This window comes from Leuciscus leuciscus (assembly GCF_965113295.1).
Source record: "Leuciscus leuciscus genome assembly, chromosome: 10".
Classification (NCBI taxonomy): Eukaryota; Metazoa; Chordata; class Actinopteri; order Cypriniformes; family Leuciscidae; genus Leuciscus; species Leuciscus leuciscus.
This window is the reverse complement of record NC_138734.1, coordinates 41144951-41172081: the sequence shown is the minus strand read 5'-3', so window position 1 is coordinate 41172081 and position 27131 is coordinate 41144951. Positions and strand designations below refer to the sequence as shown.

The 27131-nt window shown below is 35.4% G+C and overlaps 1 protein-coding gene across 3 annotated transcripts; it reads left to right on the top strand.

Annotated features, from left to right (window-relative positions):
- Nucleotides 1–331: 331 nt before the first annotated feature.
- On the top strand, nucleotides 332–25553 carry ppp1r13l (protein phosphatase 1, regulatory subunit 13 like). 3 transcript variants are annotated; one of them, XM_082182501.1, is made up of 13 exons: nucleotides 332–485; nucleotides 11224–11309; nucleotides 11562–11677; nucleotides 13380–13947; nucleotides 15601–15684; nucleotides 17193–17272; nucleotides 17824–18163; nucleotides 19547–20004; nucleotides 20093–20230; nucleotides 21849–21982; nucleotides 22065–22231; nucleotides 22590–22783; nucleotides 24590–25553. In XM_082182501.1, exons 2-13 carry the CDS (start codon nucleotides 11273–11275, stop codon nucleotides 24623–24625), a joined length of 2352 nt encoding a protein of 783 aa, XP_082038627.1. In that variant the 5' UTR covers nucleotides 332–485; nucleotides 11224–11272; the 3' UTR covers nucleotides 24626–25553. The 3 variants fall into 3 exon arrangements, with proteins under 3 accessions (XP_082038627.1, XP_082038629.1, XP_082038628.1); XM_082182503.1 differs by lacking the exon at nucleotides 332–485 and adding an exon at nucleotides 4338–5274; XM_082182502.1 differs by lacking the exon at nucleotides 332–485 and having other exon boundaries at nucleotides 11195–11309.
- Nucleotides 25554–27131: the final 1578 nt, after the last annotated feature.

Here is a 27131-nt window from a genome sequence, read left to right as displayed (position 1 = left end):
GTAATATTAATGACGTTGGTTTAATATTCATGAGATTTTTTTTTTTTAAATAATAATTTTAGTGCAAGAGAAAAAATATTTATAACCCTTATCGTATTTTTTTTTTTAAGGGTTGCCCCTATTTGTTTACTAGCCTATATTTATAGAATACGGACATTTTTACACTATAACTCTTACAATGCATTCTAAATAGCTCTTAAATAAATACATAAAAATAATCACGATACAAATAAGAAACAAATATAATACCATGTCTGCGCGGATTGGGTCGCGTTGTTTACCTGCGCCAGCTGTGCAACACCTGGGTCGGGTTTCAGAAGCGAGTGGGCTGGACTGAATATCTCTGAACTTCACAGGCAAGAGTTAAACAAACACCATTGAAATGTTTTCCAGCTAGTCATGTAACACATCCATGCTCAGCTGGACTAAGTTCTAGGACTTTACACTGCACGACAACCTCACAACTGTTACAGCTATTTACTAAGGTAAAGGAATTTTTATGTTATTGTGCTTTTGACTGAGAGTTCAGTACTTTTCCTTGTCTTTGAGAAGGCGATGTGGATTATACAGTGGACTCGGTCGTGTCCGTTATGCCAGGCCTTTTTATCAACCTTTTTACGTATATATTTTAAAATATATGTACTGTTTCGAAAGTTTTTTTAAGGCGCCTTTGTGTTAGAGAATGTAGAAGGAGGAGCCAGAGAAGCTTTAATGGGAATCAGATGTCTTGGAAAAATCTTTTGAAGTCTGTTCTCATTGAGCTGTGCACTCACTCAAACAATATATTATTCATTATTCAGCCTGAATGAAACCAAAAGTTTACTAGAACTCTTATTTATTTAGTAACAATGTAGTTTTGTAGTAGGCTACTTTGTGTCGTTCAGATTCAGAAAATGAATACTTAAAGAGGCCTGTCAACATGAGAGTTGCTTCGTGTTACAGATGTTCGTTAGCTTGTCGGGACACATGAAGACTAAACCTGTTAACCCTATAAAGCCTGTATCATATTTGATATGTGAAGGCCTCTAAATGATCAAAATGATCAAAGGTCTTTGCTGAAAAACCTGTACACAATCTTCTAGCAAGTAAAAGGCTTTTAGCATAATACAAAAATAAAAAAGATTACATTTATATTGTCCGTAATATTTCAAGATGAACACTTTATAATTTTTTTAGACACATCATGTTCAAACGTATGTGATACAACAGGCTTTTCAGGAACGTTTATTTGTCCATCTCTCAAGCAGAATTGTATTGCATTGCATTATATAAACACAATACAATTACAGTGCTTTGATTATAAAAGTAAGAATTTAAATTAAAGAGATTTTTTTATTTTTTCTTAAAATAAACATTTTGTCATCACTTTCTCACCCTCAAGCTGTTCCAGACTTGTATGAGTTTCTTTCTTATGTTGAACACAAAAGAAGATATTTTAAAGATGTTGGTAAACAGACAGTTAATGGTAGCCATTCTTTAAAATATCTTCTTTTGTGTTCAACAGAAGAAAGAAACTCATGCAGGTTTGGATCAACATGAGGGAGAGCGAATGATGACAGAATAAAAAAAAAATTGTCTGAACTATCCATTTAACTCATTATTGGGAGATATAGAGTGACAGCTGATATTTACAGTATTATGCATTTTATGTAATTTTTCTGCTATAATGTTATAAAGATTAATTCTTACATTGTGGTGTTTTATTATTTCCTCCTCCATGCATATTCTCACTATATGGGCTATAAAAGCCTGATGTATCAAATATGGTACAAAACCTAAAACATACATGCAAACGTTTTTAAAAAGATTTTCCTTTATAGGTTCAACAAACTTCCATTTCAGAGATGTTTCTGTCTATTATTTCATATCCCAGGCTTTACGGGGTTAAACACGCCACATCTTTTGATCAACAGTGTGTGTTTTTTAACCTTTAACCTTCATGTCATTTTTGTAAGGTGTTGGGATTAAGTCCAATTTTAGCATTCAGGCCTGATTTACCATCAGACTAAAAGCTGTCGGAACCAGCTGAACTGCATATCTGTCCGATCCTGTCCTGCTACAACTTGTTTGGAGCTTTTTGCGGCTCCCTTTTGCACTTTATTATCTTCCATTTGCAATTTGCATGTTTGTTGAATCACATGCCAGCCTGTCCTTGTGGGCACTGCGGTTAATGTTGTAAAGGTCGGATGCAGTCGGGGAGGATGTTGGATATATCTTGTGTGATTCACGAGGAATGTTAAGCTTGTAGTTCCGAAGACTTGAGAGATTCCAGAGGCAAATGTTATTTGAGACTTTTCAGATTCCTCTCTACACAGGCTGCACATAAACAAACATCCCTTAGAAAAACAGTAGTGTCTGTCTAGCATCGTTGGTCAGAGAGAGTGTGCGTTGTATTAAACTCACCCCATGAGATCAGCATGACTAACAGGGTTTAGTCAGAATGTTCTCCAGTGGCCGTCATTGTCTGAAATTTAACCTGACACTCCCCAGTCTTGTGTGTCAACCCAAAACTTTAAGCCAAATATGATACAATTTCTATTTCAGTATTACAGTTTTATTTCGCACCCAAAACTAAATTTGTATAATTTACTCACCCTCATGCTATTCCAAATCTGAATGACTTGCGTTCTTCTGTCGAACATTTTGAAGAGCAGCCAGCGAACATTTTGTGAACAAAACTTAATAATATTAACTTATTAATAATTTTTCGGATCAGCAAAAAAAAAAAAAAGGGCCGGGGGTGGGGGGGGATGCTTTTCAATTAACAATTTAAAGCCCACTTCAAAACCACATCAAAAATCTAGCTTTTAATAATGAAACATTATTATAGACAAGTGAACAGTCACTAATAAATACACAAATTACAAGCGTAGATGATAAATACAATATAACAAAGTTGCAAATAAAATATGATCTAACAGTATTCAGGTACAGAAATGTAATCATTAAATGTAAAATAACACTATAGTGTCCACTGTATAGATTAGATATAGATTAATCTTTGTTAAAGATTTGTTTTGTTGTTTGATTAACATTAATGACAATGGTATTAATAGGCTGCTGTCACTTTAAGACCTTATGAACAGATCCAATAATACACATCCGATTTCTTTCTCAACTGTTTACGTAGACTTAAGGCATAACTGACTGTATTTATGAGAATACTTGCAGAGACAGGCATTTTAACATGATTTTGTGTGTACGAGTCTGTTCAAGTGCAAAGAGACACGAAAGAGGAATCAATTAGTCATTTGCATGCTATCTGAAACACACGTGATCGAGTTCTCTTTCGCCTCTTCTTGCGCTTGAATGGTTTAAAATCGCTTGAATGTGTAAATTATCAAGAGAAAACACGTGCACATGCTAAACTTTCACTCTATGATGGTTAAACGTAGCAATTAACCTGCGAATCACGTGCGTGCCGAACCGTGGGGACTGGTCCGTATGGATCACAGATCAACTGCGATCTGTTGCACCCCTAGTTAGGGACGCCTTTTAGGGGACTAAATTTGCTCCTACTTCAGAGTAGGGTCTAACCCAGTTACCCAGCACAAAAGGAACTACCAGTGACGCAAATGTACGTTGAATGGCCGAACACACAACAAAAACACAGCTCTGATCACAGCATCCTCCAGGTGTTTAAAGGGATACTCCCCTTTTTTGGGAAATAGGCTCATTTTACAACTCCCCCAGAGTTAAACAGTTGAGCTTTACCGTTTTCGAATCCATTCAGCCGATCTCCGGGTTTGGCGGTACCACTTTTAGCATAGCTTAGCATAGATCATTGAATCGGACAGGACCATTAGCATCTCTCTCAAAAAAATGACCAAAGAGTTTTGATATTTTTCCTATTTAAAACTTGACTCTTCTGTAGTTACATCGTGTACTAAGACCGACGGAAAATGTAAAGTTGCGATTTTCTAGGCTGATATGGCTAGGAACTATACTCTCATTCCTGCGTAATAATCAAGAAACTTTGCTGCCGTACCATGAGTCCAGCAGGCGTAATGATATGACGCAGCGCCTGAAAATAGTCCCCAGCTCGGTAGACTATAGGGTCGACTATTTTCAGGCGCTGCGTCATATCATAACGCCTGCTGGAGCCATGGTACGGCAGCAAAGTTTCTTGATTTATTTCTAAATTTTTTTGAGAGAGATGCTAATGGTCTTGTCCGATTCAATGATCTATGCTAAGCTATGATAAAAGTGGTACCGCCAGAACCGGAGTTCGGCTGAATGGATTCGAAAACGGTAAAACTCAACTGTTTAACTCTGGAGGAGTTGTAAAATGAGCCTATTTCCAAAAAAAAGTGGAGTATCCCTTTAATGCGGTCACGGTCAACCGGATTACGTCACTTCAGAGTTGCTGGCGGTGCGAATGCAAAGGAAAATGGCTCTAGGGGGACATTCAGTTCTTGGGGGACCACTCTATTGGCTAGGTCATATAACTGAGTTCCTAGCACTACTTGGTGCGAAAGCCCGTAATGTGACAATGGGGTGGGGTTCATAAGATTTGGACCTTTTGTATCCAGTCAATGGTCCATGTCATGGTAAAGGTTGCTCCACTCCCCTTCAGAAGAAGTCTTTTCAAGGTTGTGAAATAAAATCCTTAAGCCTCAAGATTCATTCCTTTCATTGTAAGAGCAGAGTTCTGAGCTTTTGTACATGGCCATTTTGCAGTCATTGCATATTTGTGTAATTGACTTTTATTCTTTATCGGATGAACCTCCTACACTCGCAGACAAAAAAAGGTACAAAAGCGGTCACTGAGGAGGTCCCTTTTCAAAAGCTACACTTATGCATATATTGGTATCTTATATTATAACCTAAAGTGTACCTAAAAGGAACAAAAGTGTGTTTTGAGACCTTTTCCTGAGAGTGCATCTGCTGTCTCAGCTGGTAATAAATCATTACACCCTTTTGGCAAGATCCTTCATGAATTCCAAACCTGTTAGATGCTGTATGAATGCATGGCTTGGTTTGTTCTTATCAGTTAGACTATGAAACACTCTTGAAACTGGTTGTTTCAGTGCCATGAGGTAGTGTCATGTCTGAGACCTGTCATGATGAATGCTCACTTATAATTATAGTGACTTATAGGGATAGTTCACTTAGGTGTTATGTCACTCCAAATCGGTATGACTTTTTCTGTCTGAGACAAAAGAAGTCAATTGGGTATAAAATAACTGAACTTCATTGACCATGACAAACCAAATCTTTCAAAATATTTTTTGTTTTTCTACAGAAGTGAGTCATGTTTGGAATGACACGAGGGTGAGTAAATAATGACCAAATCATCATTGCTGGGTGAACTATGCCTTTAATTAACCATCTGGAGAACTGTGCGGATCTAAATGCTGCTTAGGCTGGTACAAAATGTACGGTTTGTTGTCTTGTCTGTAGATAGTGATTGACCTTTATTTATTATTCATTGGTTTTTGTAATGATTCACCTTGAAGATGAAACTTTACATATAAACACTTTTCAAATGAACCCTGCCTAATAAAAATAAATCTGCAATGAAAGATTATTTTGATAATCAATTAATCTGTTGGTTATTTTGTTGAATAATTGGATGACAATTTTTTTTTATTAAACAATGATAATATTATTTGAAAGCGTTAATAAATAATTATTAACATAAATTAAAGATATAGTAAAATTTATTATAAAACGTATTCATTTTAATCATTTACAAAAATGTTATTCCACATCCAGTGGTGTCCTCCAAACAATGTGCAATTTGAAGGCTATAAAAACAAATGTGAATGTATTGATGTCGGCTCTTACAAGACACTTTGCTCACGAGACGAGACACGAGATTGGGTTCATGAGAACGAGACGAGATTTTTGCACAGTATTTTTAAGAAATCATGACTGAAAAAATAGTCTGCATGTGCATTTTGAAATGTTCCAACTAATCATCTTGTAATGAATGTCATTCAGTTGTACTTTCTGAGTATGAATTATCATATGCATTGAAAGACAACAATATAAACCTTACCTTACTGTACATGAATTATGAGCTTCTGATTGAGGCTGTATAACCTCCTGTTTGAACTCCTTTCCATAAATTGAACATAGAAATAAAAACAGTATAAATAACAAAAATAAATAACAGTTTTTTCTTAGTCTTAAGTGCAAACAATAAGTGCAACCATAATCAAAATGAAAGTGCTTTGAATATTCAAAGTGCAAACAGAGACCAGAGTTAAGAGGTAGTTACATCACAGCCCATCCTAACTTAGGTTTGAATCCTCCGCCATCGTCTTGTCAGTCACATCAGGTCTTGCCTTATTCTCGTCACATGTGTGTGACTCTGCAGCTTGTGCTGGATGAGCAGAGCAGACGTTCATTGTGAATAGTTTTTATAGAAAAAAAAAAAGGTTTTATTTCTATAAAAAAGCAAAGCGACAGTGGAGGAGACGTAGCGGTGGCATATTCTGTGCTAATCTCACCCTCACGCTCTGTCCTGGCGTTATCGCGAGACAGCTTTTTAACTCTATAAGAAATCTCGTCACATTTTAATATCGCGAGATCTCGCGACACCCCGATTGCTTACCATTTTAACCCTGTGGGGTTGTTTGGTCATTTTCAAAAAATTACTATTTCATCAGAATGGTATGTCACTCTTGACTTTTGTGGCTGTCGCTATGCGAGCACAAAAAAAATCATGGACTTGTTTAAAAAAATTCTAAAAATGGGCAAAAAAAATAAAAATAAATCACACTTGTGTTGTTCGCGGTCAGAAATGACCACCATAGGAAATTAATGCGAAATACAAAAAATATGAACAGAGGAATTTTTTTGGGTAAAATCTACAAATCAGTAACGATACAGAAAAAAGCTCATAACAGTAAAGGGGTTACACTCTAAAAGATCGAGAGTGCAAAATACACACACACCACCCCCCCACCCCACACACACACTCCCAAATATGAACTGGTTTGACTAACACAAAACACTGGTTTGACTGTAACACTGCATTGCAAATGCGTGAAATAAAATAAATAATTCAGAAACAATGCAGTAAAAAAATGGACAACAAGGAAGGGTTTACACTCTAAAACATTGAGAGTACAAAACAGACACACACACACACACACACACACACGCACACACACACTATTATACACACAAATTAAATGGTGTGGCTGTAACAATATCGCAAAATTGAGCCAGAAGACTCAAATAAGAGTTTGTAATGAGGTTGACTAAGCTCTGATAAAGATTTCCTTTTCAATTTGTTATATTTTTATTGAATTTTGATAATATATGTAACAAAATGTATTTCTCTGTGTTCAGGTTTGACTGTAGTAAAACTTATGGAAAACCTGACACTTCAAATCACATTTCAAACAGAAAACATCTAAACCTTTACAGAATGTCTAAATATATATACAAATCCACAACCTAATAAAAGTAAGTAAGAAACCTAGTGGTTACACCATGGCATTACAGATGTTTTTCTTTTTTTTGTTTACTCCCACCGAATGACACTATTCTGCCTTCAAAAATAGGTTTTCTCTATTTTAACATGAATTAGAATAAAACAAATTAAAAAAAAAATTAACAAAAACAAGCACTAACTAAATGTTAACTGCAGAGGGAGCACACATTCACTAATCTGGTGGATGTTTTCCATGCACAGTGCACAGCAATTAACTGATAATCACATTATATTCAATATTATAATATTATCTTCACTAATCTGTCAATTATTTTCATTATCGATTATTATTGATCAGTTTTTGCAGCGCTATATAAATAATAAATTAAAGTCTATGTTATAAGACAGAGGCTAAGATTTACAAGATGCAAATAAATGATTAGTTTGAAATTCATATCATGCAAATCAGGGTAAAGGACAAGTGTAACAACCGATTGAGAAACTGTGTTGAGAAAGAGAGAGCATGAGCTGATGGTTTCTGTCACCACACCCTGATTCATCAGTGAAAAGCACTGCTGTTTGAAACTTTTAGTCATGGTTTCCGCCCCAGGCTCAGAAAATGGGCTAGGTCGCCTTATCAGCGCAGGACGAGAGTTATTATTAACCCGTGTCACTCTCAACTCCACATTCCAGCCTCGCCGTATTGGCAAGCGACTGTGGAGCAGTGAAATGAGAGGTGGAAATCAGGGATTAAGATCAGATGAGGAAGAAAAAGGGAGTGTGTGAGAATACAGATAGAGAGGGTGAAAACTATTGTGTGTTTTTTTTTGTCGTGCATTCAGAACAACGTGCAAAGTGAAGAAACACCTAATGTGTTAGATGTTGCACATGCATGTTCAAAAAACCCATATCATCCATCACTTATTGCACTGTTTTTTTTTTTTTAAAGGATTAGAAACTGCCATTCAAAATTTGGTGTCAGTAAGATATTATTATTATTATTATTTATACTTTTTAAAAAACTTTTATTCAGTCAGGATGCATTAAATTGCTCAGAAGTTACAGTAAAAACGTTTACATGACTCTTACAAAAGATTTCTATGCCTAATAATAAAAAATATTAAGAATAATAACTGCTTTCACATGTTTCTTAAGCAGCAAATCAGCATATTAGAATGATTTCTGAGGGATCATGTGACACTGAAGACCGGAGTTATGATGCTGAAAATTCAGCTTTGATCACAGGAATAAATTACATTTTAAAATAATAGATAAATAAAATATACTAAAATAGTAAACAGATGTTTTCATTTATATAATTGTGCAGGCTATTCTACAAACACATCTTAAATGTCTAATAAAAATGCATCATCATCATCATATTAGAAGTGTATTCAAGTTATTGTATGTGTAAATTGCACTTTTTGATGTATTTTTGAATAAAGTTATAGATCTGAATGGGAAAAAAAGCATTTCTATGACCCTATTACATTTCCCATGGTCAAAATAAAACCATGTTTTGTAACTTATGAACAATTTAGATTGAAAATTGTAATGGTATATCGACCGCTCAAGTAACTTTATTTTAGGAATGCATTTCGAAGTGCATTTGTTTAGGTGACCCGGGCAATGCTCTGTAGATCAGTCACGCTGCTGTTTGGCAAGAGAGCATGAAAAGCACATGTACACACAGAGTCTTACACCGTGAAGAGTGAAAGTGTCAGATCAAAGCTCATGGAAGTGACTGTGCGTAACTAATACAAACCCACCAAATATCAGCTTAATGTTATTCATAATAAGTCATTGTTTCACAAAGGACAATATTTGCATGCTGTATGTTTTAACTTTGTATATTGAACGATGTCCACAAACTTCTTCCAATATTGAAAACTGCACAAAGAACAGGCAAATTATTAATAAACTTCTTTTTTTTTTTACTAACAGAGCGTGAAAGTCATAAAATCAGTCTCTATGCACAGCCCACATGTCTATATGTTCTGACACATGTTGGGTAAGTATATAGACACATCAGCATGTGAAAGTCATAGTGTCACTTGCTCTTGATTCAGTAACAGTTAATTATAGTGTAAAGAAGGGGTTGCAGGAACAGATGTTGGGACAGGGCGTTTCTCTGAAGGCTTATTCTGACTGTTGGAATAAGTTGGAAAGTCTCGCAAGTCCTGATCTATGCCAATGCGTAGGTTGGGCAATCTTCACTATTGCAGAATAATCATGACTCAATCATTTATACACTATATATGCTTTATAGACACACATACACACTACTGTTTAAAAGTTTGGGTCGGTAAGATTTTATTTTGCTTTCAAAGGCTGCATTTATTTGATCAAAACTACAGTTAAAACAGCAATATTATTCACATTTCAATGTTTCAATATCATTAAAATGTAAAGTAATTGTTTTCTGTAAATGTAATCTGTAAATGTTATTGTAATTGAAATTTAATTTACTATTTTCAGCATCATTACTCCAGTCTTCAGTGTCACATGATCCTTCAGAAATCATTCTGCTATGCTGATTTGCTGCTCAAGGAAACATTTCTTATCATAATCAGTGTTGAAAACAGTTGTGCTGCTTACATTTTTTTTCTCACTTTATTTAGATTTTCTCCACATAAAAAAAGGAAGTTTTTAAAAAAATTATTAAATCACACAATTACAGATACCATTGAAATATCACATTTATGTATTTATAGTCCTTAGTAAGTATAAGATTTCCGTCTCAGGACAGAGACAGAACAAGGTTAAAGTTAAGAAATCATAAAAAACGAGATATATTACAATTATGGATCTGTCATATGATGCAAATTATGTTCAAATTAACAGCATTCCGCATTAATTCAAAATATAGGAAAGGAGAAAATAAAATAATAGCAGAATTACATACAATATACACAAGAACATCAAAAAAAGTATTCAAAACCCCTTAATGATTGTAAAATAAATCAGTGCTGCTTAATATTTTTGTGAAACCGTGATACAGGCCTACATTTTTTATTTGATAGAAAGTTCAAAACAACAGGATTTATTTGAAATATAAATCTTTTTTTACAATGTAAAAGTAATTTCTGTCACTTTTGATCAATGTAATGCAGACTTGCTGAAAAACATCGTTCTGACTCCACGCTATTGAAGTATCTAGTCTTTCTAATTGTAATTATTGCACCCTTTCTTCTGATGATATTATTTGGAGGACTATATTTTAACTATTAAAAAATGAATTCATAACACTGTAGGACTGCTTAAAAGATGTTACGTTGAAAAGATAGCTTGTAGTTACGGACTGGTAGTTCAGGCTGTTTATGTGGTTAACGTAGTAGGACGGACTTTAAAAGTCGGGATGCACCGATTTTGGCCGATACCGATAACCGATAATTCTTTATATTTGAAAGCCGATAACGGATATATTGGCCAATAAATCTAAATCTGAATTTTTATATAATTTTTGAGAGCCTGATTACCTGATTATTAGCCTCACCATTAAAAGGAAATGTTCTCATTATAATTGAATGTAGTGTATATGACAGACTTGCCTTGCACATCTAGCACTTAACTCTATTTTCCTGTTTTGAAGTGATTCCAATCATATTTCAAGCAATTTAATCCAGTGCACATCTGGTAAATGTAAAAGGCAAAGAAGTGTTTATTGTCAGAACAAAATAAAACAAAAAGTGCTTTAGCATCAAATAAATAGATAAACAACTGATTTAGAATATTTCTGTTTTGAGTCAGAAAGCATGCTCCTCCTAAAGACTGGATGTTAGAGATAATGATGGATGATGAAAGATTGATCTGATCTTCTTTTCTGCACTCAGGCGGTGTGTTGAATGAATTGGAGGTCACGTCTACAGAAACACAAACACCATGAACTCCCAGGGCAGCTATGGCAGCAGCTTGATGTGTGAGTATTGCAGTACACCAGCAGTTATGCTTCATTCCTATGTAATAGGCAATGTGGGACAGGTTACGATGCAGCAGTTATAATAATAATATGGTTGCATGTCTAAGCATGCTAAGATTTTTCAGTCTTTTGTGAGCGCCTACAAAATGGCAAATAAGTCTCTACTGTACATAGTTCTGGAGTGGCTTGTTATATCATGTTTCCTGTCCTTTGTCTGACCATTTACTCAATGTTTGTGTGTGTGTGTTGTAGTTCAGTCCATCAACGATGAACTGAACGCATCTTTGGCCACAGCGGACGAGCTGTCACGGGAGTTCAGCTCTCTCTTGTCTGAAGCCACTCCTGTTGCACAACCCACGACTGCACAGGTACAGAACTGACTCAAGACTGAGCCGCTTTACTATTGTCAAGACGCTTTTCTATCTTATTTGGTACAACAATGTCCTGAAGCTATACACATAATATAATCATGATGCATGCAGTTTATAGCTTCATGTTAATCAGTAGACAATATGGACTACATCTTTTTACTTGTAGAAAGATATATTTTATGTCACACTGCATAACTATTTAAATGACATGCAAAACAACTACAAGAAAATATAATACAAACAATAGCAACCAGTTACATCTAGGGTTGGGAAAAGTAACATACTTATATTTATATATCTTATGCTCTCCAAGACTGCATTTATTTGCTAAAAATACAATAAAAACAGCAATATTGTGATATTATTACAACTTAAAGTTGTTTCCTATTTTAAAAATGTAATTTATTCCTGTGAATTTTCAGCATCATTACTCCGGTCTTCAGTTTCATGTGATTCTTCAGAAATCATTCTAATATGATGATTTGATGCTCAAGAAAATGTCTTATTATTATTAATGTTGAATACATTTTTTGTGTGTTTTTTTTTTAAACAGCAACCTAATCATAATTAGCATGAATTAATATCTTTATATAATATAATTCAATCCATCATAGCTGAAAAAATATAAATAGTTTCTCTCTACAAACAAAGAGACTTTTTGGATTTTTAAACATAATATCCAGTATTGTGTGTAGCTAGCTATGAAATAATAAAGGCTTTTTATTTGAAAAAAAGACTCCCATGGTCATCCCAGAGCTTTATTGAGTTACTATCTACAGTACAGGTCAAAAGTTTGGAAACATTACGTTTTTTTATATTTTTGAAAGAAGTCTCTAATGCTTATCAAGGCTGCGTTTATTTGATAAAAAAAAATTGATTAAAAAATTATTTATTTCTGTGATGCAAAGCTGAATTTTCAGGATCATTACTCCAGTCTATCACATGATCCTTTAGAAATCATTCTAATATTCTGATTTATTATGAGTGTTGGACACAGTTCTGCTGCCTAATATATTTGATGAATAAAAGGTTAAAAAGAACTGCATTTATTCAAAATAAAAAAATATTTTCTAATAATATAAATCTTCTTTACTATCACTTTTTATCAATTTAACACATCCTTGCTGAATAAAAGTATTGCTTTATTTCAAAAAAGAAAGAAAAAAAATTACTGCCCCCAAATTACTGACCAGTCGTGTATATTGTTGTTACAAAAGATTTCTATTTTTAAAAAAATAGCTGCTTTTTCTATTTATTTTATTTATTTATTTATTTATTTTTATTTTTTTATTCATCAAAGTATCCTAAAAAAGTATCACAGGTTATGAAAAAATATTAAGCAGCAGAACTGTTTCCAACTTTGATAATGAATCATCATATTAGAATGATTTCTAAAGGATCATGTGATAGACTGGAGTAATGATCCTGAAAATTCAGCTTTGCATCACAGAAATAAATGATAATTTAAAGTATAATAAATTGAAAACCATTTATTTTAAATTGTATTTTTTGTATCAAATAAATGCAGGCTTGATGAGCAGAAGAAACTTCTTTCAAAAACATTAAAAATAGTAACTTTTGACCTGTACTATACATTCCTCAGTTTGAGATGATGCATATACTATGTCTAATTATTGTTCAAGTGTATTTGAATTTTGAATCCAACATCATGATGTTTTCCTTGATGTTTTTACTGTAGAGTTCCAGCCCCAAACCCCAGGGCAGCAGCAATGGCAACAGCGGTTTGTACAGCGCAAACAAGAATGGATCTGAGAACATCAGGACAAGCATCCCCCTTTCCCAGAGCTCAGACTCCACCATCAACAGGAACGAATCCAACCTGGACCTTCCTCCTGCCCTCACAATTCGATCTCCATCACCTGGCCTAGACAGCATGAAGTTCAGGCCTTCATCTCCCAGTCCTTTAACCCAGCAGCACTCCCCTTTCATGATACGTAAAGACATTTCAGATTCACGATATCCCGTCGACCAAAAGATGCCCCCTAATATGTCTCCAAATACATTGAGACAAATGCCGCAGAGGTCTCAAGAACAAAGCATGAGAGGATCGCTGAGCTATGTGGAACTGTCGCCCTTATCCAGCCCCACATACGACAGTAGAACATCTCGCGGCTTGCTTCAGCCCTCATTGAGCCCCATGTCTTCGATGAACAGGTCACCAAGGCTGGATCGAGCTCCTTCCCCTCAGCCTTTTAGTCAACCGTCAGCCAGTACGCTACCACGCAACTTCCAGTCATTCAGACCAGGTATTTGGGATTTTTAGTGTATCAAATGCATGTAAATAAACACTCTAAAATGTTTTATTATTTTCAAAAGATGAAAAAAATGCGGGGGAAAAAACACCCAACCATGCAATAAAATAACAGGAAATGAATACAGGTAATTTTAGCAAGTCCTCACAAGTCCTGATCTATGCCAATGCTTTAGTAGGTTGGGCAATCTTCACTATTGCAGAATAATCATGACTCAATAATTTATATTTTTATATATATATATATATATATATATATATATATATATACAGTACCGTTCAAAAGTTTGGGGTCAGTAAGATTTTTAAAATGTTTTTAAAAGAAGTATCTTCTGCTCACCAAGGCTGCATTAATTTGATAAAAAACAATAAAAAAAACAGTAATATTGTGAAATATTATGACAATTTAAAATGACTGTTTTCTATTTTAATATATTTTAAACTGTAATTTATTCCTGTGATCAAAGCTGAATTTTCAGCATCATTACTTCAGTCTTCAGTGTCACATGATCCTTCAGAAATCATTCTGATATGATGATTTGCTGCTCAATTATTATCAATGTTTAAAATATTGAAAATATATTAAAATAGAAAACAGTAATTTTAAATTGTCATAATATTTCACAATATTACTGTTTGTTTTTTATTGTTTTTTATCAAATCAATGCAGCTTTGGTGAGCAGAAGATACTTCTTTTAAAAACATTAAAAAATCTTACTGACCCCAAACTTTTGAACGGTAGTGTGTGTGTGTGTGTGTGTATATATAACTCACACAAACACACACACACACACACACACACACACACACACACACACACACACACAGATACATATATATATATATATACACACACACACTGTATATGCTTTATAGACACACATACACACTACTGTTTAAAAGTTTGAGTCGGTAAGATTTTTTGCTCTCAAAGGCTGCATTTATTTGATCAAAACTACAGTTAAAACAGCAATATTATTCACATTTCAATGTTTCAATATCATTAACATTTAAAGTAATTGTTTTCTGTTTTCATATACAGTAAAATGTAATTTACTATTTTGTCACATGATTTTGTTACATGATCCTTCAGAAATCATTCTGATATGCTGATTTGCTGCTCAAGAAACATTTCTTATCATAATCAGTGTTGAAAACAGTTGTGCTGCTTAAATTTTTTTCTCACTATTTTGAATTTCTCCACATAAACAAAATAGGCAAGTTTTTTTTACATAAAAAAAAATATATATTTTCAAAAGATGAAAAAACAAAAACACCCAACTATGCATTAAATAACAGGAAATTAATACAGGTCATTTTAGACCCATGTTGTGCATTAGAAGAGGTTTGCATTGCTTGTGCATCAAAGGGTTAAAAATAAAGGTTCTTTATTGCCATTTGCAGTTCCATGAAGAATCTTTAACATCTATAGAACCTTTCAATTGCACATAAAAGGTTCTTTATTGTGGAAAAAGGTTCTTTTGATTTTTCTTCACACTCTGAAATGTTTACTGAAAAGTTCTTTAGGCAACCCATTCAGTGTGTCCAGTGGGCACCAAAGGTCTTTGATTGGTGGTAAAGTTGTCTGTTTGCTTTTTTTGGTTTATCGTTTGTTCCCTCATCGGTTCTTTCTTCCATCTCCTTTCAGAAGAGGGAATGCAGAGGCAGAAGAACCCCTGGAACGAGACAGACCTGGATGCGTACGAGAGAAAGCCTCACCACACCTATGATAGTAAGTTCTGTTGCACAATTTACACAGAATATAAAAGCAATGTAAACGCACAATGACTAATTTTTCTTTCATTAAATTGCATCGCTCAGTAGAAAACCTGAAGGCAACATTGTGCAACAATAAACAGAAATTAATAATCAAAGATCTGTTTTTGTTCATTCAGATATTTTCATTGAAATTGAGGGCCTGTTTTGTACTTATTTCAGAATATAAAAAATTATATTTAACAATTTTATTAAACTATATCAGACATTACATTGACTGCTACATGAGACAATTCTTAATATTTTTTTTATTAATTTGGCATAAATGTTAAGTGTTAAATGTTAAAATAATTTAAAATGTGAAGAAAATCTAAATAAATATAACATAATCTATATCAATTCCACAGTCACATAATATTGCTTCTGTGTAACAAACACATTTGACCATTCATGATACACAAATAATTTATGACTTTAAGTGCTCTAAAAGTTTACAATATTAATAATATTATACAATAAATATAGTCACAATCTTTAAAGTTCTAAAATCCAAGATATATTATGACAAAGAAAAGCCTTTTTATTGGTTTATTCAAAGTCATACCTTCATTATTAAGCATTTTATCGCTATATCACTTGATGAAAATGGGTTTGTTACCAAGAGGTAACATCATGCAGAGGGAAGCACATATCATCATCTGTAGTCAAGTTGCTCTCTCAATGTTTAAGGAACACGGTGACTTTTTGGGACTTTAGCTTATTCACGGTATCCCCCAGAGTTAGATAAGTCCATACATACCCTTCTCATCTCCGTGCGTGCCGTAACTCTGTCTGACGCACACACCGCTAGCCTAGCTTAGCACAAAGACTGGAGGTAAATGGCTCCAGCTAGCATAGTGCTCCCAATAAGTGACAAAATAACGCCAACATTTTCCTATTTACATGTTGTGATTTGTATAGTCACAGCGTGTACAAATAACAAGGTCACATGACACACAGCCATCTTCTAACTGTATACATACTAGGAACTATATTCTCAGAAGGCGAAGCACTGTTACTTCTGCGGAGTAATTTACTCCAACTCTGAGCGAACTCTCTGCTCCTCACCACGGGCTTCTCAGGCGCTGCGAGCAAATCACTCCGCCCAAGTAGCAGTGCTTCGCCTTCTGAGAATATAGTTCCCAGTATGTATACGGTTAGAAAATGGCTGTGTGTCATGTGACCTTGTTATTTGTTCACGCTGTGACTATACAAATCAAATCACAACATGTAAATAGGAAAATGTTGGCATTATTTTGTCACTTATTTGGAGCAGTATGCTAGCTGGAGCCGTTTACCTCCAGTCTTTGTGCTAAGCTAGGCTAGCGGTGGGTGCGTCAGACAGAGTTACGGCACGCACGGAGATGAGAAGGGTATGTATGGACTTATCTAACTCTGGGGGATACGGTGAATAAGCTAAAGTCCCAAAAAGTTGGCGTGTTCCTTTAATTCTTTATTAATTATGTGTTTTCCTCTATGTTGTAGAGAATGAGTGGATCAGACCAGCTGTACCCAACAGCAACTGGAAAGAATCAAACCTGGATGCACCTTCTTCCACAAAGAAGGTGTGCAAATTTTGGCGTGTGTGTGAAAGTGGTTGTTGGTGCCAGTTATTATTACAGCGTAAATGTCATCGTCAAATAATCTGGATTATCTGGATCAACTGAAACCCGTTGACATTTTCTCTTTTTTTTATCTCCCACATTATGCTTTTTTATGGTTGGCAATAGGTTTAACAACCAAACTGTAACTTAATACTATAACAAACAATGAAAAAAAAGTTTATATGTAATTATGCCTTAGGATATCCAGGTATAAGAAACAAGTTTAGACTATTCCCATGAAACGGGCCACAGCTGTCATCTCATTTTCTTACAATCTCCTGTCTTTACTGTCTTTTGTGCTGTGAATTAAAACAATTTCCACATTTATAGTGTGCTCTATTGGCATGACAAGTGTTTTAAATTTGCATTGCCAAAGCATTTGCCTACAGATACAAATATACAAATAAAATTGTGTAAAACAACAACATAATAATAATAATAATTATGAATGTGAAGAAAAAAACTATGCTTTCTATGTTCTCTAATTCTCACATTTTCTTCTCTGTCTTCAGGATACCGCTCCCCATTCTCTCCCATCATACCACAGCTCGCTCCCGAGAAATACTCGGATCACAGTGCCACCTGACCTCACCTCAAAACCCAGCTCAGCTTACAGCTCTCAGCAAATCATTTCCCGGATCCCCGTTCCCCCTCCAAGCTCTGAAGTCCGTCAGCACAGGCCCATCCCACTTTCCTTCATCATGAGGATCCAAAACCCTGGCTCCTACAGATACACACCTGGCCCAATGGGAGAGCCCCAGCAACACCCTCCCCTGCCCCGGGAATACCAGCGGCAAATCCAGACGCCTCAACCTCAGCAAGCTCAAAGACAGGCTCTCTACTATAGAGAAGGTACCAGTGGTCCAACGAGCACTCAGTGACGTGACACACACTATTCATTTATTCAAAAACACAGTTCATGCATACAGTGACTTGAATAAACCTTTCATGAGCATGTTTTTAATTTCTGAATTAAAATAAAATTTGATTTTGATTGATTTTGTTTTTGAAGGCATGAAGTCAATTAAAAACTAAAACAATGTTTAAAATTAATTCTTGAAAAAAAATCTCATATGTAGTTTAGCAGAGTCTTTTATTATAATTTATTTTAAAACTGATTATTAATATTTTAATATTAATGGTTAATTATACATATATACATATACAGTATATATATACATATACATACAGTATATATATATATATACTGTATATATACTGTATATGTATGTATATATATATATATATATATATATATATATATATATATATATACAGTATAAACAGTATATATTTGAATATGTATTATGACAGAAAAACTGTCTGCTAAATCAAAATCATATAGTTCAACCATCACAGAAAAACAACAACAACATAAAACAGGAAGTGATATCATAAAGTAGACCCCCTGCAGTCTTTTACAATAGCAGATGATTTGACCATTGCATGACCAATATCTATTTACATTTTTCCTTTGAAAATACTGATTGAATTGAATTGAATTGAATTGAAATTGAAAGCATTTATTGAAATTAGGAGAGCTTATGTGTTTTTATGTGTGTGTTCAAGAAAATGTGTTAATTCTTTTAACTTGATGGTAATATAACAAGACATTTGTTGTCATGTGATGTTATTAAATTTAGTCATTAAATTGAAGAATATATTTTAAAACCATCAAGACAAAGATTACATTTCAACTTGGCACATGCAGCTACATTTTTAAATGTTGTTATTATTATTATTATTATTATTATTATAATTCAGGGTTCCAACACAGTTTAGAAAAGTAAAGAAAAGTATAGAATTTTATTTGTTTTCTTTTTCCATGCTTATCTAGACCATGATCCAGACCTGGAAACTACTCACAGAGTATGGAAAAATGATTTGTGTTTCCAGACTATTGCCCCTATTCAGTTTTCTAAAATATAAAATTAAGACTTAAAAGAATGTATCATACAAATAGGGTGTTTTCATGGCAATTGGTTGGTGATCAATGAAAAAACCCAGAGAAAATAAGAATATTTACAGATGCCTGTACTATATACCAAATATAATGGTGAAAATAATGCTGTATGAACCATTTATGTTAAATATGGTCTGAAAAAACTACAGAGAGGTCTGGAAATTTCAGTCTGGAAAAGTATGGAATTTTGAAATGGATTTGAAATTTATTATAGACACGTTTATTTCCAATTTAAAATGCTATTTGTTTGTTCGTTGGTTTCTTATAAACAGTACTTCACCCTGGAGATGTTGATGCTGAGCTTGAGAAACAAGACACAAGTAAAACAGAAGGCCCTGTGTTCATGAAACCAGACGGAGAGCCTAAAGTGGAGGATGTAGAGATGCCCCCTCGTCCTCTCAGTCCCACACGTCTTCAGCCCGTTGTGGCTCCTCAGTCAGAGCTGGACACGGACCTAGACGAAGTGATGCGCATTCGGGCCGAGTTCCCCAGGGCCCTGAAGAGACGCGGCTCAGCCGAAGTTCCTCAGCCCCAGTATAACCTGCCCATTTCCCATCCCAACTCTTACAAGATGATGATGAATAAACTGTTTCGCAGGAAGACCATCCGCATCAAGGAAGAGCCAGTTGCTGAAAGCGCCAGCTCCTCAGATGGAGAAGAGAGTCCCAAATCTGCTGTGACAATAAATCCAATGCCAATCACAGAGATACAGGTCTCTCCTGAACAGAAGGTGAGAGGCAGACAGATTACATATTGCTCAGTAACAGTGGACACCAATGACAGTTAAGAGGATATTTGATTTTAATCTGCTCTTACAGGGTATTCACTCTATCTTACGGAAGAGCAGCAAAGCCAATAAATCCTCCATCCGTAGAGCTCACTTGAGCCCACTGGTTCTGATGTTGGATGGGTCCTTAGTAGGAGAGTTGGAAACTGTACAGAGGGCTGCACAGGAGGTACGTGTCACTGCTCTGGGATTCGGCTGGTACCTTGCAGGATGGTTGCTTACAGGTGCTGGCAACTATACATATATATATGTATGTATGTATATATGTCAACAATAAATGGCAAAAAACAGACAGCGCACAACTGAATAGATCAGAACACAGGGTCTTAAGTATGCGTGTTGTAATATACCGTTATTGACGATAACGGTAATATTTAAAAAATGAAATATTGATATTGTGATATTACACATGATAATATGGTAAATAATCCAGCACCAGTAAATGGTTGACACTCCAACATGGTAGGTGACAAAATGTGACCCTGGACCACAAAACCAGTCACATGGGTCACAATTTTGAAATTGAGATGAATACATGAATAAGTAAGCTGAATAAATAGGCTTTCCATTGATGTATGGTTTGTTAGAATAGGACAATATTTGGTCGAGATATGACTATTTGAAAATCTGGAATCTGAGGGTGCAAAAACATCAAAACATTGAGAAAATCTCCTTTAAAGTTGTCCATTTATGTTGGCGATTGTGCTGCATTCACTCACAAACATAAATGTTTGATATATTTGCGGTAGGAAATTTACAAAATATTTTCACGGAACATGATCTTTACTTAATATCATAATGATTTTTGGCATAAAAGAAAAATCTATAATTTTGACCCTTACAATGTATTGTTGGCTATTGCCACAAATATACCCGTGCGACTCGTGACTGGTTTTGTGGTCCAGGGTCACATATTACACCTTAACTCTGGTTTCCACCCGTCATAAAACAGACACAAAAGAATATTGATTTTGGCCATGATAATCATGTAGTGAAAGTCTGGTATTGTGACCGCCCTAGTCTTGAGATGGATTGTATTTAACTCTTTCCCCACAATTGACGCCATTGGCTTTCCATGTTTTCACTGTTATATGGTAGGTGGCGCTATTACTCAAATTCTGAAGGAGTAGAGAGAATCTCCAGATCAAAATACAGGCAAAAACGGAGCAGAAACAAGCGATTAAAGCATTGCTTATGCACGTTGTGGTAAAAAAAAACAAAAAAACAACATGATTTTTTATAAACGTACCCACATTAAAGTGTTGATAAAATAATGCATGAAGCTAGGATAAAACACGCTCTGTTCTTTCTTTTGATATATTGCTTGTTATTGCTTGTTCAGATATTCATACAACAAAATATTCTGGGGGCCATGAAATTGTGAAAAATTATAAAAAATGCTGGCGGTGGCTGGCAACTTTTTTTTTTTTTTTACGTCAGCTGGAAAGAGTTAATGCATTTAAGTTTGAATGTAAATATTTGTAATTATTTGCACAAATTAAAAATTAAAACTGGAAGTGAAAAAATTAATGTAAAGGAATTACTATAAATGTGCACTCAAATCTGAACAAAAACTCAATAAAATTACAGTGACTTTACTTTTCAAAGATACAAATTATATTAAACATGCTATAAATATATGTAACGATTTTGCATAAATAAAAATACTTCAAAATAATACTGAAAATCAAAATACAAAATAAAATCTAAATAAAAGCGAATAAAATGTTCAAGTATCCAAGTGTCTTGCTTGTAAATAACCAGTGCACTTGTGTGTCCCTGTGTAGATGAGTGACCCAAGCCAGTCGAATGATGAAGGCATCACAGCCCTTCACAATGCCATCTGCGGTGGACACTCACAAGTGGTGGAGTTCCTGGTGCGGATAGGGGCGAACGTTAGCGCTCCGGACAGTCACGGATGGTGAGTGATCAGTTTAACAAGTGTATATATATGTGCTTGCATATGCATCTACACCATATATTCACTCTCATCTCATCGGCAGGACGCCTTTGCACTGTGCTGCATCCTGTAATGACTGTAAAATGTGCGAGTTTCTGGTTCGTAACGGAGCGGCAGTGATGGCCGTAACAGACAGCGATGGGGCCACAGCGTCACAGAAGTGTGACCCGTACGCCCCGGGCTTCGAGGAGTGTGAGGGCTTCCTGAAAGGTGAGGATGGTGTCATGTGAAAAAAAACCTTAACAGACATTACTTGTTTACAGAGGCAAACTAAATGGCGCAACACAAGTTTTTACAGGCGTAACGCCTACATGTGTGTTAACTCCCAGCATTAAATTTAGCATGTCACAATGAGCTGTGCATTCCTGAGTTAATAGTGTCATGCGCTCATATGGGTTGGAAACAACGGTCAGAACAAGTCAGGCAATTTATAAACTGTAGGGTGAAGATGACATGCAATACACCCTTATTAACTCACCAACACTAGTTTGAGCACGGTCATGTATGCAACAGTTTAATTTGCTGCAGTCACCATTATGTGCAGTTTCACGTGTGTGTTTTTGTTTAGGTGTGGAGGAAGCGATGGGCGTAGAGAACAGTGGGGTGGTGTACGCTCTATGGGGATATCCTGCACAGGCTCCTGATGAACTGAGCTTCAGAGAGGGAGACATGGTGACCATCCTGCAGAAGCCTGAGGGGGTGGACTGGTGGTGGGCTTCACTGTGTGGCAGAGAGGGCTTCGTACCAAACAACTACTTTGGGGTAAGAAGAGCTCATTTACACGAAAAATAATGATCTAATACACAGTTTGTCAACTAGGGGATTGAGGCCCACTCAGGGGGCCTCAGCAAAGGGAGACACCTGATGACCTCAAATATTTATATATATATATATATATATAAATATATAAGTATAACTTAATTGAAATTTAACTTAATTAAAATGCTGAAACAATAATGATGTATTATTATTATTATTATTATTGTGAATAATAACAGTGAATCAGAAACCTTTATCTTCTGGAATCACACAATTAAAATGTGGTTCATTAATTTAATGTAATATATCCCAGTTTCTGGTAATAAAAACATATTGCATAAAAATATTTTAGACAATAAGAATATGGGGGAGGGGGTTTTGAATCATTTTGTTTACACTTTATTTTCAAGGTGATGTTGTTACAGTGTAATTACTTTGCAGTTACTGAGTAATATTAATTTACTACATGTTTTATGGTTTGATTTAGGGTTTGCTATGTTTGGTTTAGTTGCATAATTTACTGTTATTACTATAGTAAGTACATGTACCTTGTGTCAAAAAAAATTAGCCGTTTAAAGGTGTAGTAAACGATTTCTGAGAAACGCTGTTGAAAGTGGATCGGACTGAGCAGAACAACACACTTGTAGCCAATCAGCAGTAGGGGGCGTGTCCACTGATGATGGGGGAGGAGAGTGAGCCAATCAACAGTAGGGAGTGTGTCCACTGATGATGGGGGAGGAGAGTGAGCCAGTCAGCAGAAGGGGGCGTGTCCACTCATGATGGGGAGGGGAGAGTGAGCCAATCAGTAGTAGGGGGCGTGTCGACTCGTGGTGGGGGAGGGGAGAGAGTGAGCCAATCACCAGTAGGGGGCATGTCTACTCATTGTGGGGGAGGGGAGAGAGTGAGCCAATCACCAGTAGGGGGCATGTCCACTCATGGGGAGGGGAGATAGTGAGCCAATCAGCAGTAGGGGGCGTGTCCACTCATGGGGAGGGGAGAGTGAGTGAGAAATAGGGAGATTTGAAGAAAGAGAGATGGCTGAGAGACATTACAAAAGAGAAAAGGTCAGAGGAATATCACTAGAAAAGAAGGGTTATGATCAGGCTAGAGCTTTAGGACCTGCTTTAATATTAGAAACGTTTTTTGTTTCTGCTCCAAAACATAAGTAACGTTGGTTTTTCTATGTTTTACAGAACCGATGCTGTTTTAGTAATGTTATCTATAGTAACAGGCCGGTTTTGAGTTATCATCATTTGTCTGGAGCTGCTTGAGACTAACCAACAACTCTTATTGTATATACTCCTGTGTACTCTGTTCATTTTTTGTTCTTCCTTGTCGTTTGTTATCTTCGCATTATTTTTTACAAAGCATTATTTTGCTTGGCTTCAGCTATGATAAAGAGTCATCCACTCTTGCATTGTGTGTTTGTGCATTTTGGGGGCGGAGCAATGAAGGTAGGGGTGTGTTTGTTTGGGTTGATCTCAAATATCAACAGTGTTTCTCAGAAATCACTCACTGCACCTTTAAAGCTAGTAGACCACCTTGGACTTGTAACAAACCAGATTCCATGTTCCAAAAGCCAGTTTAAACTAGTACAGTATGACATTTTTCCCCCAAAAAGTCTTTCTACAATGTCTATTGAAGAAATTAAAACACAAAATATGTGCTGGTGTCTTCCACTGCAATGTTTAAAATGCTGTTTGTCTGGTCAAGTGTCTAGCAACTTTTATTTTTGTCTTTCATACATTCCAAACATTTTTACTCAGTCTTTAAATGTAATTTTGTCCTTTCTTGTTCTCTCACATGCAGCTTTTTCCAAAAGTGCGGCCTAAGTCACTCTGCTGAACCCATCCTCCCTAACATAAGACAAAAGCGATCAGTGCATCTGAATCATGCCAACCAAGTCTGAACACAGGTTTCACAAGTGTGTTTGAATATGTGTAAGATTTTTTTCTCTTCTGTCTTGTATAATGGACAGCTATGATGGGATTGTAGTTCAATCCCATAAAGTTTCAGTTCAGTTTTCACTATAAGAACACCAGGACAAAGTCACTTCACTGGGAATAGTGGATATATAAGTTTATATAGACCTTACCAATTGTAAAACTGTCATTAAGGACAATTTATCTTGTAAAGCAGAGCGTGCTGCCTATACCGTTTGAGAATAGGGACTTAGTTTCATTGTATAAGCAGACTGGATTAGATAATACATGTATAAAAGTCTCATCATCAGTTTGTTTGGAAAGGCTCATTCTCGGTCCTGACTAATGTTTTTCAGCACTGAGCAGAAAGGAATTCATCAGTCTGTCAGTATTGCTTTTTTTATGCATATTTTTCTCGTTTGTTAATCAGTAATGTTGCATAAATGCAAAAAGGGTTTTTAAGAGATGCATTTGAATAACTAGTAGTGTCCTAACTCATCTTTAATTTTTTTTTTACAGTATTCCACACCAAAATGTTACCTTTTTATTGTTTATGTAACTTTTAACTTGCTGTTTCTATCTGTTTTCATAGTGACCTTTATGTAGTATGAAATATGAGTGAAAGTTTTCCTCTCGTAACAATATGCTCTCCATGTGGGTTGTATATGAAATATTTGCTTTGATGTGAGGGAAGTTTGCTTTAGAGGTGTGTGTGCGACTGTGCGTGAGTGTTTGTTTGATTAGCCTCGTTGAATCCACTGACTGTGACTGTTAAAAAGACAATGACAAATTGTTACTTTCTGTAATACTCTTGCACAAAAGAAACATAAATAAATACTAATTGTACATTTGTGGTTTGTTTGAATCTTTCCTTGGACATACATAATTGCTAATAAAGCTCTTTGCACACAGGATCACACAGAGTGCATGCAAGCCACAAGCAGAGGGCAAAGCCCAGTCATTTTTGATATCACACAAGTCACACTTGCACCAATCACCCCTAGAGGTCACCCAAGCAGCATTCTCATTTACTCGTGTGTGATTGGGGGAGAAGTCTGCAAATGATATATGAGCTTAATTTTCTTCAAACTCGTCAGGTATAAATCGAATATATTTTGATTAATGGGTTTTAAAGATTCTATAGAGATGGGGAATATATAATGTGAAGCATATTTGATTAATCAATTATTTAGCATTATTATGTTTACTCTGGTTTAATTAAGGCAAAACCAGCTAGTAATTAATCTTGTTAATTAAGTTCCAGAGGATTCTTTTGATCAGTCTGCTATCAGATAGACTCGTTCATTTCACCTCACTCAAAGGATGCATGCTGACATTATGTGATGAAAGAATTTCACATATGCAAATATAATTCTGGGCATAGCCTGTTAATAACACAAAGCCACCACCTACACACTGGAAGAACTGGAGTGTCATCCAGAGCTTTTATTATCTATTTGCTTGTAATATATTTTAATGCTTGTGTGGTAAGATTACATAAGCCTCGAGGGGCTTTATTCTCCTGAATACAGTGTTCGGAGAACCATGGCATGGACTAAGTAAACATCACTGTGCACTATTATAGTCACAGCTGGGTACTCGTTTATGGAGCGAAAGTATCTGTACTTTTATAACAAAGGCAGATGTGCATGCTGCGATTGTTATACGCTATTATGCGTAATTTTTTATCAAGTGTGTAATAAATATCGATTATATAATTGTTTAAATATTTTTTATAATAAACAAATCACCACTCATACGTACCGGTACTACTTTCATGTTTCTCGTATCACTCCGCGATCTGCGCCTTTTTGCGTTTGAAACGATGCGGCTTCAACGAGGGAAGTAATCAATCAAGTAGGCTAAGTGAAATTAGGCTAAGTGAAATTAGGCAAATAACTGCTGTTAAAAATGGACTCGGGGGTCTTTAGTATTATTTATTTTAGACAGTATTATTTCTTTCTTTCACCGTTTAAACAAGCAAACGAAAACACTGCTCAGAAGAACACAAACCGGTAAGAGACACTACAAAATTATGTGTGAGAGAAACTTTAGAGAAAGAGAACACAGCTGAAATGCAGGTCTACATATAGGCCTAAACAATATGTTTCTTAAAGTCAAAATGAAATGGAAGTTGCGAATGCAATTGTCTTTTCTTCACTGTTGTAACGTAGACTATCCAAAATTGAAACTGCTTCACGAACAAGAAAACTATAGGGCGGGACTTGATTGGATCATTGTGGTTTGCCATTGCCATGATCTCATGTGAGTGACAGGTTGTTTCGCCCCAGTCATTAAACAATTCATCAGAGAAAAGGACTTGTTACTGCAAGTGGGAGGAAGTTATTTTGATTAAAGATTACAAGTAATGTATAATACAAATAAATAAATAAATAAATAAATAAATAAATAAATAAATGTAATAAAAT

Excerpts from the sequence above, each read along its gene's own strand:
- ppp1r13l (XM_082182501.1), top strand. The coding sequence starts at position 11,273 with ATGAACTCCCAGGGCAGCTATGGCAGCAGCTTGATGT. Across the intron at positions 20,005-20,092 it reads AGGTCTCTCCTGAACAGAAG|GGTATTCACTCTATCTTACG; the intron begins GTGAGAGGCAGA and ends CTGCTCTTACAG. Across the intron at positions 22,784-24,589 it reads TACCAAACAACTACTTTGGG|CTTTTTCCAAAAGTGCGGCC; the intron begins GTAAGAAGAGCT and ends TCTCACATGCAG.